This window comes from Esox lucius, chromosome 11 (assembly GCF_011004845.1).
Source record: "Esox lucius isolate fEsoLuc1 chromosome 11, fEsoLuc1.pri, whole genome shotgun sequence".
NCBI classification, from domain to species: Eukaryota; Metazoa; Chordata; class Actinopteri; order Esociformes; family Esocidae; genus Esox; species Esox lucius.
This window is the reverse complement of record NC_047579.1, coordinates 50,457,722-50,474,150: the sequence shown is the minus strand read 5'-3', so window position 1 is coordinate 50,474,150 and position 16,429 is coordinate 50,457,722. Positions and strand designations below refer to the sequence as shown.

Here is a 16,429-nt window from a genome sequence, read left to right as displayed (position 1 = left end):
AACAAACATCAAGTCCCCCAAAAGCACGTGGGAAAATGTGTTATGGTCTGAGTAAACCAATGTTGAGCTTTTTGGCCATAATTCCAAAAGGTATGTTTGGCCCAAAAACAACCGGGAAAAGTTCTGACATGATTTATCTGTCTCGTTCTTTTACATCACAAGAACCTGGCATTTTAACAGGGGTGTGTAGACTTTTTCTATCCACTGTACATATACAGCTCTGGAAAAAATAAAGAAACCCCTCCTAATTGTTCTTAAATCAGCATCTCTACATGTATGGCAGCCATTCCATTCCAGTGTCTGTTGAATTCCAACACAGGCACACCTCATTTTACTTAATGAGGTACTGATTAGGTGATTACCTGAACCAAATCTAATTTAACAAGGAAAAGTATAAAAACCACTACTGTGGTAATCACTATCCCTTATGCAATAGGACCAGTTGGATGGCAAAAACAGTGCAAGTAGTACCTCAAAGGTAATTTGAATAAAAAATTAAAAAAACTATTCAGCATGACAAAAGAATTGAAAAGAAAAGCTTTGAGTGAGGAAAAGAGTGGTTCAATTTTGGCTTTACTGACAGAAGGATTCAGTGAGTGTCAGGTTGCTTCCAAAACGTTGTCAGTAGTTTATTGAATGAAACAAAACTGTTCATTTTACTCAAACACATGCCTATGAATAGTAAAACCAGAGGAAATGATCATTTTGCAGTGGTCTCTTAATTGTTTTCCAGAGCTGTATGTACATATGCATGTGTGTATATTATATATAACTAGTATCAGTCTAGGCAAACAACATTAATAAACAAAATAAAAACTATGAAAACAGAACTCAAAATTAGCACATAAGTAACATAAGGAAACACAGTTAACAAAATACAGTATTCCTACAGTATTACCTACTACATCTCTTACTAGCAGTATGCTGCTCCAGGTTATTGCATGTTGGTCCCTCAAAACAATCTCAAGCAAGATACATTGACTTAGTAAAAACAATAAAAGTTAATTGGTAGTAAAAACATACCAAGTTCTTTTATTTTAACTAATCATGTCATGAAAAAAAGAAACAATGCGTTCTGGTTAGTATCTATAAATGTATGAGTTGTACCATCTTGACAAAGCTGTCCCTTTGATCCTTTTACAAAGCTTCTGCAATGAAAGTGCTTTTTTTTTTGCTGCCAATACTCCTCTAAAAGCTGTGATACACTGGAATTACACTATCACTTAAAACATAAAATATGATAATTTAGTCCCTTTAATTCAGTGATTATTTGCACCACATTGGTTTGCAGATTGAATTCGCCCAGACCAATGAAAAGAAAATGAACAGCTACCCTTGAGTGGACTGAATTCAATGTCAACCAATCCACAATGTCTGACACATCACTACTGTCCCTATATCGGTCTGGTGCAACAGTCAGCCAATCACATAATTCCTAAACATATTTTCTAAACATTTTAGCCATGTTAAAATACAGCGTTTCCTTAGTGATATGACCTCTGTACAGTGCACTTTAAATAGCCACCAAATGCCTCGTCTCCTAATATATTGATGTGCAGACCAGGGTCAACCGCCCCTTCAAAGTAAAAGGTTCATAAATATTGATGAGTAACTATGGCTACCGGGCTCATCCTTGTCCATGCAGTCATTTCACCCAGAGGAGAAGAACAAAGGGAAATGGACCAAAGAATGAACAGGAAACATGGGGTGGAGTAGCCTTCACTAAAGATGCCCATGCATATACTGTACATAACGGCGTGCAGGTTTAAGACATGATTCAGAGGACAATGTTAACAACAAGGTCCTTTACATAGAGGTAATGCTGTAATGATATTGCTGTCGCTCAGCTATTGAGTCTCGCAATAACTAAAGACTTATCAAAAATATAAATTAAATAAAAAAACTATTGCACCATGATAAATAAAATAAAAAATTTCTAATAAGCAACATATAATCACATACTGTATGCATTCTGCAAAATGTGTGTCCTCTCTGAAAAGACGTCTCTCATGCGGCCATGAATTTGCTACCTAAATGTGCCAGCCTTATCAGTGTAACAACTGCATGTAAATGGAACGTTAAATAAGTACAAAAACAAATGAATGTATGAGCTACAGGAGTTGTATTGGACCGGTCTGTGTGAAGTGAAATGCACCAGTGTGTCACAGCCTATAGAGGACAGTGGCAAGATCATCCTGATGACCTGCTCCAGTTGGGGCGAATCTGAGATATAGACACAAATGACCATTCAGTGTCAATGGAATGAAGATGAATTTAAGGACAGAAACATCAAACCCTGAACGACACGCACAAATGCATACACACTCTCTCCCTCCTGTCATTCCCCTTACCAGTCAAAGCAGCAGAAGAATGCACAGGATGATGTCTCTGGTCCACGGAACCTTCCAGAGCAGGGTGTGTCAGGACACTCTGCTATGAAAGCATGCAGGTCAGTGATGTGCATAGTCTCTTGGGTTTGGGCCTGTAAAAAGACAAGAGTGCTTTGACACAACTCCTGGAAAGTATATTTATCCTTCCTACTGTTTGTCTATTGAAACATTTGCTTCATATCAACACTCCATATTGTATTTTGATGTCACTAAATCTGTCCAATAGTTCCCCCAGTTGTTCCACACTCAATCCTCAGCCCCTTCTATTGCACACCTACAGACCCAGCCCTTCCTTAAATTCATTACTGGATAGCTAATCACTCATAGTTGACCACTTTTGGCACTATTTGTGGTTATTGTGCAGCAACCCACTCTCTCGACCAAAGACAGTTAAGCTGTGAGGTGTTCATGGATGTAATACAGAACCACACACTTTCCATTAAACATCACCAACCAGATGCCTGAATTGAAGACCTCCTGTAAATAGACGATCAAGGCCAAACACCTCAACCATCGAAATAGCACCATCATATACATTTATCCTCCCTCCTAGCATTGTATTTCATCCATGCCTTCCCCCCCCCCCCACAGTACCATGATGGCGTCGTAGGCTCCCGTGATGAGGGCGATGAAGAGCGAAAGCACCATGTAGATGAAGAGGGAGATGAAGGTGTAGAGGTAGACCTGGCTAAACAACCACACCAGGGTGCCGCTCTTATGTATTTCAGCAAACGTCACAAACATGTCATCTCCATTGATCAGAGAGAACAGGCACTCGGACACCATGGACAGAGAGCGGAACTGATGGGACAGAAAGGAAGATGAGGTCAAATCCAGGGTGTTTACCCCTGGGCTGCATTCGCTCTTCAGCATGCTCTGAAGGGGCACACTAAAAACTGGTTATTTTCACGCATCAAAATAGGCTAAACAGTCAACAAATAAAAAATGCAGGTGATATTGGGCTGTACATTTCATTTTATATTAGGTTCAGCTGTTTCCTCTTCTTTTACCAGGTAACAACAAAATGTGTCTCCTTTTCAAAAACATCCTGGGAGGAATTGGGGTTAACTGGATTACTTTGGGATACCACAAAATAATATTTTTTTCACCTTGACGGCTCGGTAATTCCATCTAGTAAACTTCCAGTTACTGGTCAGTTGCTCTAAGCACTCATTGTCACAGAAATACCCATACAATATGTATAATTTGTCCATGACAGATACCTTGGTATGGTAGGGCCCCAGCACGATCCAGCCGCAGAAGCAGTAACCAAGATAAATGGCAGCTACACAGAGGCAGAATCGGATTACATTGGGGAAGGCAGCCCGCATTGTCACAATCAGGATCTACGGGCAAGAGTTAGGGAGGGAGAGATGTCACACGTTTAGCTTTGTATCGTCTGCTGTACGAATTACCGTCCATCTGCTGCCTTTGTGAGTTATACTGTCAGGTGTACTGGGGAAAAACTCTATTAAAATATCTGTTCAGCTCCCCCTCCAGCCTCACCCTGTTCAAAACATCTCCTCGTGGATATGGATGTGATGCAAATCCACCCACGAAGGCCAGTAAACTAAAGGGTCCGCATGTGTGTGTGTGTGTGTGTGTGTGTGTGTGTGTGCATTTCAGTTCAATTGATAGTGTGCATCATGTCAAGTCACTCACATTGTACTTCTGGAAGAAGCTAAGGTAGCGAATGACTCCGACCCACACTAGCAGAGTGGAGGAACCCAACAGGATCCCACACACGTCATAGGATGACAGGTTCTGTTGGTCAGAGTCAATTCAGATAAATTACTTCTAAGGATTACATTGTTTTCTCAGTCTAATCCAAAACGACACCAAATCTGAGCCTACGGGACACACACACAGATTTGCTGATGTTATAGCAGGTGTAGCAAACTGCTTATTAGCTTGTTACTAACAGTTCAATAAAACGTTTAGCAACAATGCAAACATGAATTAGAACAAAAAATATATATCAGAACAAATTAATCAGGTAATTCAAAGATCTATTAATGTGTGGCAGAATCCAGAATCTAAACACATAATGTGTATACATTTTTTACAAACAAAACAAACAGTACGTACAGTAATAGGGGTGGGGACTGGTAGGAAAATAAAAGCAATGTGTTGTTATCTATGATTACAAATTCAAATAATTAACCCACATTAGACCACACACCGTTGTTCCCAATAGATGGCTAGCAGGCAGAACCTAAGGAAGAGACGGGCCAAGCTATGCAATGCCTACTCAATGATACGCATTTCAAAAGAACACTGTTTGAAGTCTACAAAACATAGTTCCCTACTGATGTTAACATACAGTTAGTTGCGGAAGTATTTGGACACTGACAAGTTTTGTTATTTTGTCTGTTTAACAAAATTAACAAAATTCAAGTTACAGTTAAATAATGAATATGGGTTTAAAGTGCAGACTCTCAGCTTTAATTTGAGGGAATTCACATCCAAATTGGAGGAAGGGTTTAGGAATTACAGCTCTTTAATAGGGAGCCCCTCTTTTTCAAGAGATAAAAGTAATTGGACAATTGACTCAGAAGCTGTTTCATGTACAGGTGTGGGCCATTCCTTTGTTATTTCTTCATCAATAAAGCAGGTAAAAGGTCTGCAGTTGATCCCAGGTGTGGCATTCACATTTGGAAGCTGTTGCTGTGAACCCACAACATGCAGTCAAAGGAGCTCTCAATGCCAGTGAAACAGGCCATCCTTACGCAGCAAAAAGAATAAATAAAATCTATCAGATATAGCAGGAACATTAGGAGTGGCCAAATCAACAGTTTGCTACATTCTGAGAAAAAAAGAACGCACTGCTGAGCTCTGCAACACAAAAAGGCCTGGACATCCACAGAAGACAACAGTGGTGGATGATCATAGAATCATTTTCATGGTAAAGAAAAACCTCTTCACAACATCCACCCAAGTGAAGAATTATCTCCAGGAGGTATGCATATCCTTATCCAAGTCTACCATAAAGAGAAAACTTCATGAGAGCAAATACAGAGGGTTCACCACAAGGTGCAAACCATTCATAAGCCTTGAGAATAGAAAGGCCAGATTTTGCCAAAAAACATCTAAAAAAGCCATCCCAGTTCTGGAGCAGCATTCTTTCGACAGATGAAACTAAGATCAATCTGTACAGAATGATGGGAAGAAAAAAGTATGGAGAAGGCTTGGAACAGAACATGATCTGAAGCATACCACATCATCTGTAAAACACAGTGGAGGCAGTGTGATGGTATGGGCATGCATGGCTTCCAGTGGCACTGGGTCACTAGTGTTTATTGGTGATGTGACAGATGATGTGAAGCTGCCGGATGAATTCTGAAGTGTATAGGGATATATTGTCTGCTCAGATTCAGACAAATTCAGTGAAGTTGATTGGACGGCGCTTCACTTTACAGATCAACAATGACCCAAAACGTACTGTGTAAGCAAAGAGTTTTTTAAGGCAAAGAAGTGGAATATTCTGCAATGGCAGAGTCAATTACCTGATCTCAATCCGATCGAGCATGCATTTCACTTGCTGAAGACAAAACTTAAGGCAGAAAGAACCACAAACAAACAACTGAAGACAGCTGCAGTAAAGGCCTGGCAAAGCATCACCAAGGAGGAAACCCAACGTTTGGTGATGTCCATGCGTTCCAGACTTCAAGCAGTCATTGCCTGCGAAGGATTCTCGACAAAGTATTAACATTTTATTAATGATTGTGTTAATTTGTCCAATTGCATATAAATAAGGGGACTGTGCTGAATGTCTGCACTTCAATTGCATCTTGGTTGTTTCATTTCATATCCATTATGGTGGCGTACAGAGCCAAAATTATGAAGACTGTGCCAGTGACCAAATATTTCCGGACCTGTATGTATTCTACACTTTGTAAAAAGAAATTGTTCCGAGATCAGTTGTTTCATCGTTGAGTCCCATCTCGCTCCCTACGTTGCCCCTGCCAAAGGGCTTCCTTTTCTCTCCATGGGGACGTTAATTATTCCGGTGGGCCATCTGGTCCTGTGGAATCACCTTGGACTCGATGCCGATCTTGATGAAACTGCCAATGATGGTCAGCATGTCACTGACGATAAGCAGGATGTACCAGCCATTAATGAACTCCATCCTATCTGCCCAGCCCACACTGTGATTCAGCCTGTGTCTGAAGAACTGGACATACTCCTGTCAGACACATACACAGGACAAACAAATGAGCAGGAAGTGAAGAGGTAACATGATCTCACAATTTAACAATAACGTAGACTTCAGGGGCTCAGCCGACCTTACATTTTGTAGGACGACTCCCCTGACAATGGAGCGACCGCACAGCGACAGAGACAGAAGACACGCCACGGCTACAACCACGTCAAACGACTCCCTCAGATAGTTCTCCGCTGCGGGAGGAAGAGGAGTGCTAAATCAGGGAGCGTGTGAGGAAGGAATTGGCAAACACAGCACCCACCATCCCTCCCTCCCTCCCTCTCTCTCTCTCCCTCTCCCTCTCTCACCGTGCCCCCACACATTGGAGTCTTTGCACTCCTTGATGGAGGCATGGTTGACAAGACTGGTCTTCACTCTGCCGCTGCTAGCCTTGTTGTCCAGGACGATCTGATAGCAAAAAAGCCACATGGTAAACGTAGCTACTGTACAACACAAGTCCTGGCGCTAAAACCGCAGTCCAAGATGCAGTAGAGTGTACGGGGAAGTTCAGAGGAAACTGGCCTCACCGTGATGGCAAAGGTGTAGCAGTCAGGGATCTCATTGTTTATGATGGTCTGGATGTTTATGGCTTTAAGCTGGAACTGAATTGTCACATTGATCAGCCTGGAGGACGATGGAAAGAAGATCACCAGACGGTTTCATGCTACACTCGTGAGTGAACTACACAGGCATTAGCAATACATGAGCAGAAAGGAGTACCACTGACACCGTCAAATGGAATTCAAAACCAGTCAATCTGATTTATTTCACAAAGCCCTTTTTACATTAGCAGATTTCACTAAGCGCTTTTACAAAAACTTTGCGTGCATGTGTGCGCGTGCGTGTGTGTCTCACTTGTAGAAGTGGAGGGTGAAGTTCTTGTAGTCCCTGTAATCAGGTGAAGGAGGGTCTGGTAGAGGGTCCACACCAATGCAATCTGAAAGAATGACAGAATAATTTGGTAAGAGGGGAATCCAGCTCATTTTAGTTTCCAAACCAATATATTTATAAAACATAGAATTCTGTAAATCACCTTTTCCAAATCCAATGGACATTAAACACAATTAATTTTGTAGAGACATTTTGAAAAAGGATCATCTTAAAGCCTCCATGCAGCCTTGGTAATTACATTTCACTGTGTTTATTCAATACATTTATTCAAATATTCCAATATAGTTTCATCACTTATTTCCTTGAGCTTCACTTGGCTCATGAAATGCTCAGTATGATCATGGGGCATTAGGAAACAAATTTGAAGATATTTACATACAGCCCTGATTGACTTATAAAATGCTCAAGAGCCCAACCCCTTACCCAGATTAACGTGACTGGTCTAACAAATCAGATTGTACATATTTTATGATAATTTTCAGTATATAACAATTTTATTTTGACCTAACAGCTTAAATACAATAGAATATTTTTGAAAAATCTAAGTGTTTTTGAACTACACTGGCACATTAAGTCTGTTTGGTTCCCAACCATGACAACACTTTTGATAACATCTCACACAGTGGTCCGTTGCCAAACCACACACAATACGTCAGCTCTAACTGAATGTTTCCATTTGGGTCCGCTCTACATAAAAAATGTTTTGCTGATGTTACTGGAAAAAGCACTTATATAGACAAGATAATTACGTGAAGCTCTGACTCACTCCCAATAGTCACTTCCTCGTGAATCCAAGAGAACTGGCAGTGGAGAAATATTGCACCGTAAGTTAATGTCTGTGTTCCATGAGAAAGGGAGAAGGTATCTCGATAATGGGCTCTGGGCCCCAACGCACAATGGCTCAAGGCCAATAACATTTTGTCCCACACTTTACAAGTGAAAACCAAGATTCCAGTCCATAAATGAACAGGCCTGAGAAGGGCACCGGCTCGCAAGGTACAGCAATAGAGAACGAGATTATACTAAAGTCAACAGACCCAAAAAGTTCAAAGGGAGGCGTTCATTATCCTTCTTGAACCATGACTAAACTCCATGTTTGGGCACTGGCTGCTCGAGGGGAAGTTTGGCTTTTCCGATACCCGGGAAACTTTCATTGAGCTTTCATCTTCTGAACATATCACGTGGCACGGAGGAACAATCTGTGCTTAGACACCAACTGTTGTCTGTGACCGCCAGCTGACACGGGGGGGGGGGGGGGGGGGTTAATAAACAGAGAAAAATGAGAGAGAATGCAGCCACGGTACCAGTGAAGACTTGGGGGTCGATGTCAAAGGTGTCATTGACAGGCTCTATGCTGCCCCTCTTATAGTACCGCTGGCACAGAGAGAGAGCGCTCCCATTGACGCCCTCACCCCGCACATACGCATATCGGCCCAGTGCCGTCTGGGGTAGAGCCAGATACTGAGGAGAGGGGAAGAGAAAGAATAAAGAGAGGAATGAACAACATACAGTGATAATGACAACAGATTCTTGACTAACACAAAATAATAAGCAACATACAGTGATAATGACAACAGATTCTTGACTAACACAAAATAATAAGCAACATACAGTGATAATGACAACAGATTCTTGACTAACACAAAATAAAACAATGCATTGCATAAAGGACCCAGTTGCAGAGTAGTCTCTCTCATCTGAACGCCAAGGGACTAGTACCTGATCAATGGCATAATAAATGTGGCTGTAAAGTTCACGTTGTCTGTAAATGGCCGTGGAAGAATCCTGGTAGTCTTTGAGGAAAAGGTGTTTGAAGGCTGCCGTGTTCTCCTCCTTGAATGTCACCACCATCTGATTGCTCAAGCCAAACAAGACTAACTAGTGAAGGAAGAAAGAGGTGGTTGAAGTTCACAAGGAAGAACAAATCTATTGAGAGTCCCCACCATGAATAACAGCTCCTAGAACTCACCTGCACAGTGACAATAATGATCTTGAGCAGCTGCAGGCCCAATTTGTAGGGCTTACGGCCCTTGGCATGGTATTTGTCACAAGGGCTCATGAAAAAGTACTTGAGCTTCCTCCGCAGTGCCTCCTCCTCCTCTTGCTGCTGCTGGAGTTCTGAGCCAACCAGGCCAGAGAGTCGGGGATTCCCACCACTGAGCAGGTCATGAGAGCCATAGCTACTCACAGGTGAAAACAGCCCATCTTTCTCTGTGAGAGACAGTCATTGACAAACAGGTTATAGACAAGTCTTGCCAAGCAATACCTGTAAAATCTTTATTGTCTCACACCTCCTTGGAGGTCATGGGGGAAGGTCTGGCGGAACAGTCTGAAAAACGTGGCCAACATTAACCAGTAAGGAAGTGGTCAGACATTCCCAGTGCAATTGCCATTGACCTATTTGGCTTATTTAACCAAGCATTCGTCTCCCACAACACGGTCACAACCTCCTGCACCCAAGCACCAAATCGCTGCCTAACAGACTAATCTGTCTCAGATAATGCGCTGAGATCAGTTCCTGCTCTCTATTAAAACCGGTTCACCATGGAAACACATTTTAATCCAGTAGCTAGTTGGCTGATTGAAGAAAAATGGCTTTGAAGGCCATTTGTATTATGAAGTTCGGACTCAACTGAATCGACAAGTAACCTACTCATTTATAAGATCAGACATTTGAAACACCGCTCTATTTGGAGCCACACCGCAAAGCATTCATAACCAGATGTAGCCTGCTCTCAGTAAGGACACTTCCATTAGGCCTATAATATACGGTCACTCCACTATAACAAATTTGAGCGCCTTTTTAAATGTTGACCAGTATATATGTTTAATATAGAAAAAGACACCAGCACCACATCTCCAAATCCAGTGGCCTCGCTCATCACGCATTCCTGACTGTTTCGCATCTGACGGGAAGTGGACAACGTGTGCGCGCAAACATTTGACATGGCCTACACTTTTGCTTTAAATCATTTCTGGAGGAGTGATAACCAAAAACAATTGTAAGCTTTCTTGGTTACGTCAATGCAAACGGTTAATGCCAACAACCGTCAGCAGTTTTGCGTGCATGACAGGTGTGCTAAACAAACAGAACCTGAACCCAACCCTACCTATTCTGCACAATTGTGGTTCTAAAGGTAGGACCAGGTATGACACAATAGATTAGGCCTAATGCTATGGAAGACCTAGACATTTTCATGCTTATTTGATTCTATAAAATATATGATCTTTACGGAAATCTATAGCTACACCTACAGTACAGTACTCAGACTTAGGATAGCCTACATTAAAATACATAACCTACCGTTTTGGATGCTGTTGCAGTTCGATGAGGCCATGGCGATACGTAGGACATGAATACATTCAAAAGATTGACATTGATGAGGTTAGTAGAAGAGCTGTCAGAATGCTAAAAAATGAAGGAAACCTATTTAACCGAAGGTTGCACACCGCCAACAATAACAAAGCTGCAGATTCCAGTGGTCACGTGGCAATCACCATGTGACATGTCATGGAAAAAGTGAATGTCTGAGTGCCGTCAGTTCCCTGTAGTCCTTCTTCAAAAACAAATGAATTACATATAAATGTACGCCTTGATAGTCAATAGTTTCTCAAAATATTTAATTTGTGATAGAACCATTGTTTTAAGCTCCCATTAGCCCCTCAGCGCTTTCGATAACATTATCCACAACTCAAGATCACCTGTTCTTAGGAATGTATTTTAATATCGATTGCTAGACAGATACATACCGGCATTTAAAACCATAGCACATTTGAAAACAATTAACATATGAAATAACGTTGTAAACCAGGATTGTAAAGGTAAGGAATTAATCTACACTTCAAAATTAGGATATGGCCAAAACCATGCTCTCTGTATGACCACCGACAACCTTCACATGTATGATAACAACATAAAATATTGTATAACAGAATACAACGGTAGCAGCAAATACAGTAGCCTAATCTTCAAAGCATTGGTCATTCATGAGACCAGAAATGTCAAAATACCAAAAACTAAATATATGACATTCACATCCGTCACAATCTTTGAGAACAATCTCAAGCTTTATTCACAACAGAAACACCCACACCAGAAAATGTTGATCCACTGTCACATGCATGGATGGAGTGTGATAACTGGATAATGTGCCCATCTTCCTCATAGTTCAACTCAGCAGATGGTTCTTGTCTTTAAAACCGAATGGAAATTCATGGAAAGGGACAAGCCATTGACCCTCTGTCAACATACAACTATTGAAAAGACATTGGGTTTGGACGAAATCCGAATGCCATTGTGGGAGCTCCCATATTGCTTGTTCTTTACAGACCATATAAATACTGAGCTACATGCGACCAAATCATGTGTGATCAAACAGCCGTTAGCTATTGATGGAGTCATGCTTTGTTAGAATATTAAGAGGATGTGCAGTGATGTTGTCTAATAGTTCGGCTTCCACAGACGGAGAAGGCGCAGTATGAACCAAGCTCAGGAGACAATGCCTGCCATGAATCATTCCCAGTTGCGCCGAATGTTTAACATTATAATGGCTAGCTAGTTGTTTGTTTTGCTCGCACACTCACTAAGTTGTTTATAAAGTTAGCTGCCAAGTGTTTTTGTTAAACTGAACAGAGTAGCTACCAAGCAGCCAGACTGGATATAATGCAAGACGGCAAATACTTCTGACAGTTCAAAAACAAACCTCATGCCCAACAATCAGATTTGTATCTGATTTAAAAGCAGGTATGGTTAGAATGATTACATTATGTGGTATCTGCTTGTTTAGACTGCAGAAAGAAAGAAAAAACTGAATTGAATTACATGGGATCATATAATGTGAAGGACTGACAAGATGTCTTAAATAGACCCTCCTTGTCCCAAATAAATAAAAGCTGTGGATCAGTCTTTTGTTTGCTTTTTTGATAAAAACTACAGGGAAAAAATCTAATTCACATTTTGGTCACTCCTCATAACATTTAAATAACTATGTCCTACTGCTCAATGTACAGTATATTCACACAGAAAACACAATAAGTCAAGTCTACAGAGCACTTAGTCCACATCACAAACAACAGATCCATTACCTACAGTAACTAGAGCAAATGGACTATGTTTACATTCTGTTCAGTTTTTTTCCCCCCTCACTAAATTGTTGATCACCAAAAAATTAAATGTGACTGGTCAAAAACAAAACAGTGGGGAAAAAAAAAAGTTTGAACCGGTCTGCCTGTGCAAACTCAGCCATGGAGACCTAAAAAAAGTGATAATGTTAAACATTATCTTCATGTTCTTTTCCATCATGTGCACGACAACACTCTCCCGTGTCCCCTATCTGCCATCCAGGGCCTTGTCTCTGGCTATCACAGCTTCATCAAACTTGATCATGAGCGTGGTGCCCTTGTGCCAGTGGGCTGTGACCTTGGCAGGAAAGCCACTGTGTGTGAGAATGGCCTCCACAACGCCAGCAGTGAACGCAGCACAATTCAGTGTGCTGTTCTCCTTGGGTACAGAGATGTAAGCATTGATCAGAGGCTCCTTTTCTATGATGTAGTAGGTCTTATCGTCATCGTTGGCCTGTTCTAGCTTGTCTGCCTCTTTACCGAACAGGGCTTTCCACACTGACACCTATGGAATAAAGTGGGACAGAAACATTGTTGAAAGCCATTCATCTGGAAGGTGTTATAAAATGATAATAAAAAAGAACCATCATTAAAAAAAAAAAACAATGATTTCCTGTGTTGTCTAAAAGAAATTAATTCATAAGATATGTATTATCTGTATGTACATGGAAAGACATTCATATCTGATGTCTTTCCATGTACATTCAATGTATATTAGAATATTCTTTTGTATGAACCATTCATAGCCATATCACACATATTTATAAAATTCAATGCTTCTACCCATATTGTTCATATTCCCCATTCTACATTTAAAAAAATTGCTGTTAGTTGACATTGTTATGTTTATTATTGCTATACATTTCTTGATTCTTACTACGTAGATCTGCCATGTCACAAGAATTTCATTGTTCAGAATGACACGGTTATTCGGTGCATTTGATAAATAAAATACTTTGAACTTGATCCAGCATACCGGCACCAACAATTTAGACCTACAGTATTTGGGAGTGGTAATCGGCTGAATGAACATTCAACATATAATTAGCCACCTGAGCCCTGGTGTGGAATCCCTTGAAAAGGCAAAATAACATGAAGCAGCAAAAGCCTAAAGAAGTTATGGCAAATCCTTTTTTTTTTTTTTTTTAAGAATTTATCACAGAATTACAAAGCATATTGCTTCAGGTTTTAATTCTGTTTTAGAATATATTTTGTTATACCTCATTGTTTGTGTTTCTTTGCATTCAATTTTATGTACTTCGTTTTTTTTAAACAAACACTATGCAGATAAATGCCTTTAAAATACATTTTTCACAGTACTGGTAAATATTTTGAAGACACTTTACAAATAGACATTACCATATTATTTGGTACGAATTTAACTTGTAAATATACATGGCAGCAAAAAAAAATCTTATTTCACTGTACATACATTGGTGTCATAGGAAACAAGATGCCATGTTACATTTTTATGGGATGTTTTGTCCCTTTAAGTCAATTAATCTATTCAGCAAATTGTACAAGAATACTTGCCTTTTGCTAAACCTCTAGAGCCGGTTATGTGAGTGTTCTTGAAATGTTTGTTGAAAACATATTTGAAAAGGGGTTGCATTGTGATTCCCAAAACAATCATAGTATTCTCACATACAATTTGACAGACATTGTATTATTATAGAAATGTATTAATACAAGTAACAATTTTTGAATGCTGTATATTTCAAAATACTCAAATATACATATACATCTAATACCATTCTTTCCCTAACTCTAGATAAAGTAACATTTTATTTCAATCCTGTTAAAATAAAACTATTATATAAAGCCTTATTAACTACTTGAGCCCATTCCAGTACATACCTTAACAAACAGCAGTATGTTCAGCACCTTGGTCTCCCTCTTCCCATTCTTCTCCCTTAGCACTAGGACGTCCAGCAAACTGGCACCAACGCCCTGACCCATGTCTGACAAGCGCTGCTGCAGCTCGGACACAGAGTACACACGGCTCTGGCAGTACTGAACCATCTCAGAGAAGAGCAGCGCAAAGGCACTCACACTGACTTCAGTCTTGGGACGGGTTAAAGGACGTTCAAGGATATTTGACTTTCCTCTTGTGAACCGAGTGTCCATTTTCTGAAAGCATGAGATTTGTGAACACAAGGGAAATAGTCTGAAGTGATAATTATATCAATTTTCAGGACTCATACTTGGAGTCACCTTCAAGGTCATTAGTGACTTGGAGTGTTTCCTTGATCAACTTCTAGGCATATTAAATTAGAATGGGTGAGCTATGATAAAGAGATAATGTTAGCAATATAGATGTTCAGATCATTTCTACTTTACAGCAGGTATATTTCACAATACATAGCCCAGTACCAACCTTCTAGTGAGCTACTCTGCATTGCTATGAAAAAACAAGCTGATCTACAAAACCAGTGTCACCGAGTTGAGTATAATAGTAAAACTGCAACCCACCACTATTTGGGACACATACACACAACATATATATAAACAAAAGATTTTATATGATTTTATAAAGCATATTGTGGAGGCAATATGAAACTAGGCTACCCTACTTGCGGATATGCATGTTAAATATTTAAGTAACACCTTGTTGCCTCATGAAAACCAGGACTAGGGTGTATTAACTCTGCTAAACAAAACATTTTACTTACAAAACTGTGTCAGTTGGGCAACTCACTTCCGATTAGCTGAAACATATTGAATAAAAATTCAGTCAATTCCATTGTTATTGAGAAACCAGCACATGGTTAGTTCAAAACAGCCTGAGAACTATTTACTATCCTTAACATAAACCTTTTTCTAAAACATTCCACAACATTAGATGCGCATTGTTACACAGGCTGAGATGAAAACAAACCTAAATAAAAGCAAAAATACGTTTCTAGACTAAGGCATGTGTATAATTTCTATGGACACTACTACTGGGGTTGTAAAGTGTCCAAAAAAAAGTATTAACCCCAGGTAGTTCCACTACAATGAAAAATAGTTAAATCCCCAACTAGAGTTTTATGGTCTGAGAAGAAAGATCTATCCTACAACCAAAGTAACGATGCGCAACTAAGGCTAACGACAAGTGAAAATCGGATAATAAGGCAACAACTCCTAGATTGGAACGAAAATGGTGTTTCACCATTATCTGCGTAGTACATCAATACCCAATATGGAATCCTTCACATATTGGTACTTCTAAAAAGTAGCTGCCAAACTATGGGAAATGTTATAGTCCATACTCCACAAACCAACATATAAACTAAATCTCTGGATTAATAAAAAAAACAGAACTGTGCATTCAAGTTACAAAATGGTCATGATTCTTACTGCAGTGGCAAGAAGATATTTCGATGCTAGCAACACTATAAGTTAGCCCTTGTTAAAAGCCGCGTGCTGGAAACCTCACTGGAGGACAACATCAGTTCCTTGCGATGTAAACTTGTGAACTATAGACAGCTTAAATCATAAATATTATTTAGTTCAAAGGACCTACAAACCTTCACTCTTCGCTTGGAGCTGCTACAACATTGGCGTTGGCGACTTCCTATTCTGGTCACGTGTCTAGTATATTACCTAGTATGAGCGCAACTACAAAGTTACTTCGGTTGTGAAGGGGCCATTGTGTAAGATTTCTAATTATACTACCCGCATAAATACAAGCATTAAAGACCAGAAGATATCTGCTCTAAATGTTTAAAAGTTAATGTTAAAAAAAGCAAAATAGTTCAGAGTGCCTAAAATATTCCCCACTTTCTCGCAGATTCGTCTATCAGTTTGCAATAATTTTTGTCTCCTCATGCTCACAGTACTA

At 40.0% G+C, this 16,429-nt stretch overlaps 2 protein-coding genes across 2 annotated transcripts; both read right to left on the bottom strand.

Moving 5' to 3' along the window:
* Window positions 1-324: 324 nt before the first annotated feature.
* Window positions 325-10,976, bottom strand: mcoln1b (mucolipin 1b). The gene is made up of 14 exons (XM_010901043.4): window positions 10,790-10,976; window positions 9,455-9,696; window positions 9,205-9,363; window positions 8,790-8,946; window positions 7,450-7,531; window positions 7,122-7,218; window positions 6,903-7,002; window positions 6,682-6,788; window positions 6,427-6,576; window positions 4,053-4,154; window positions 3,614-3,736; window positions 2,985-3,191; window positions 2,352-2,482; window positions 325-2,223 (listed from the first exon to the last, which is right to left on the bottom strand). Coding segments are annotated over exons 1-14 (1,692 nt in total). The 5' UTR covers window positions 10,824-10,976; the 3' UTR covers window positions 325-2,222.
* A 212-nt stretch (window positions 10,977-11,188) lies between these two features.
* Window positions 11,189-16,212, bottom strand: LOC105028361 (trafficking protein particle complex subunit 5-like). Its single transcript, XM_010901044.3, has 4 exons — window positions 16,116-16,212; window positions 15,279-15,314; window positions 14,464-14,736; window positions 11,189-13,111 (listed from the first exon to the last, which is right to left on the bottom strand). Exons 3-4 carry the CDS (start codon window positions 14,731-14,733, stop codon window positions 12,815-12,817), a joined length of 567 nt encoding a protein of 188 aa, XP_010899346.1. The 5' UTR covers window positions 14,734-14,736; window positions 15,279-15,314; window positions 16,116-16,212; the 3' UTR covers window positions 11,189-12,814.
* Window positions 16,213-16,429: the final 217 nt, after the last annotated feature.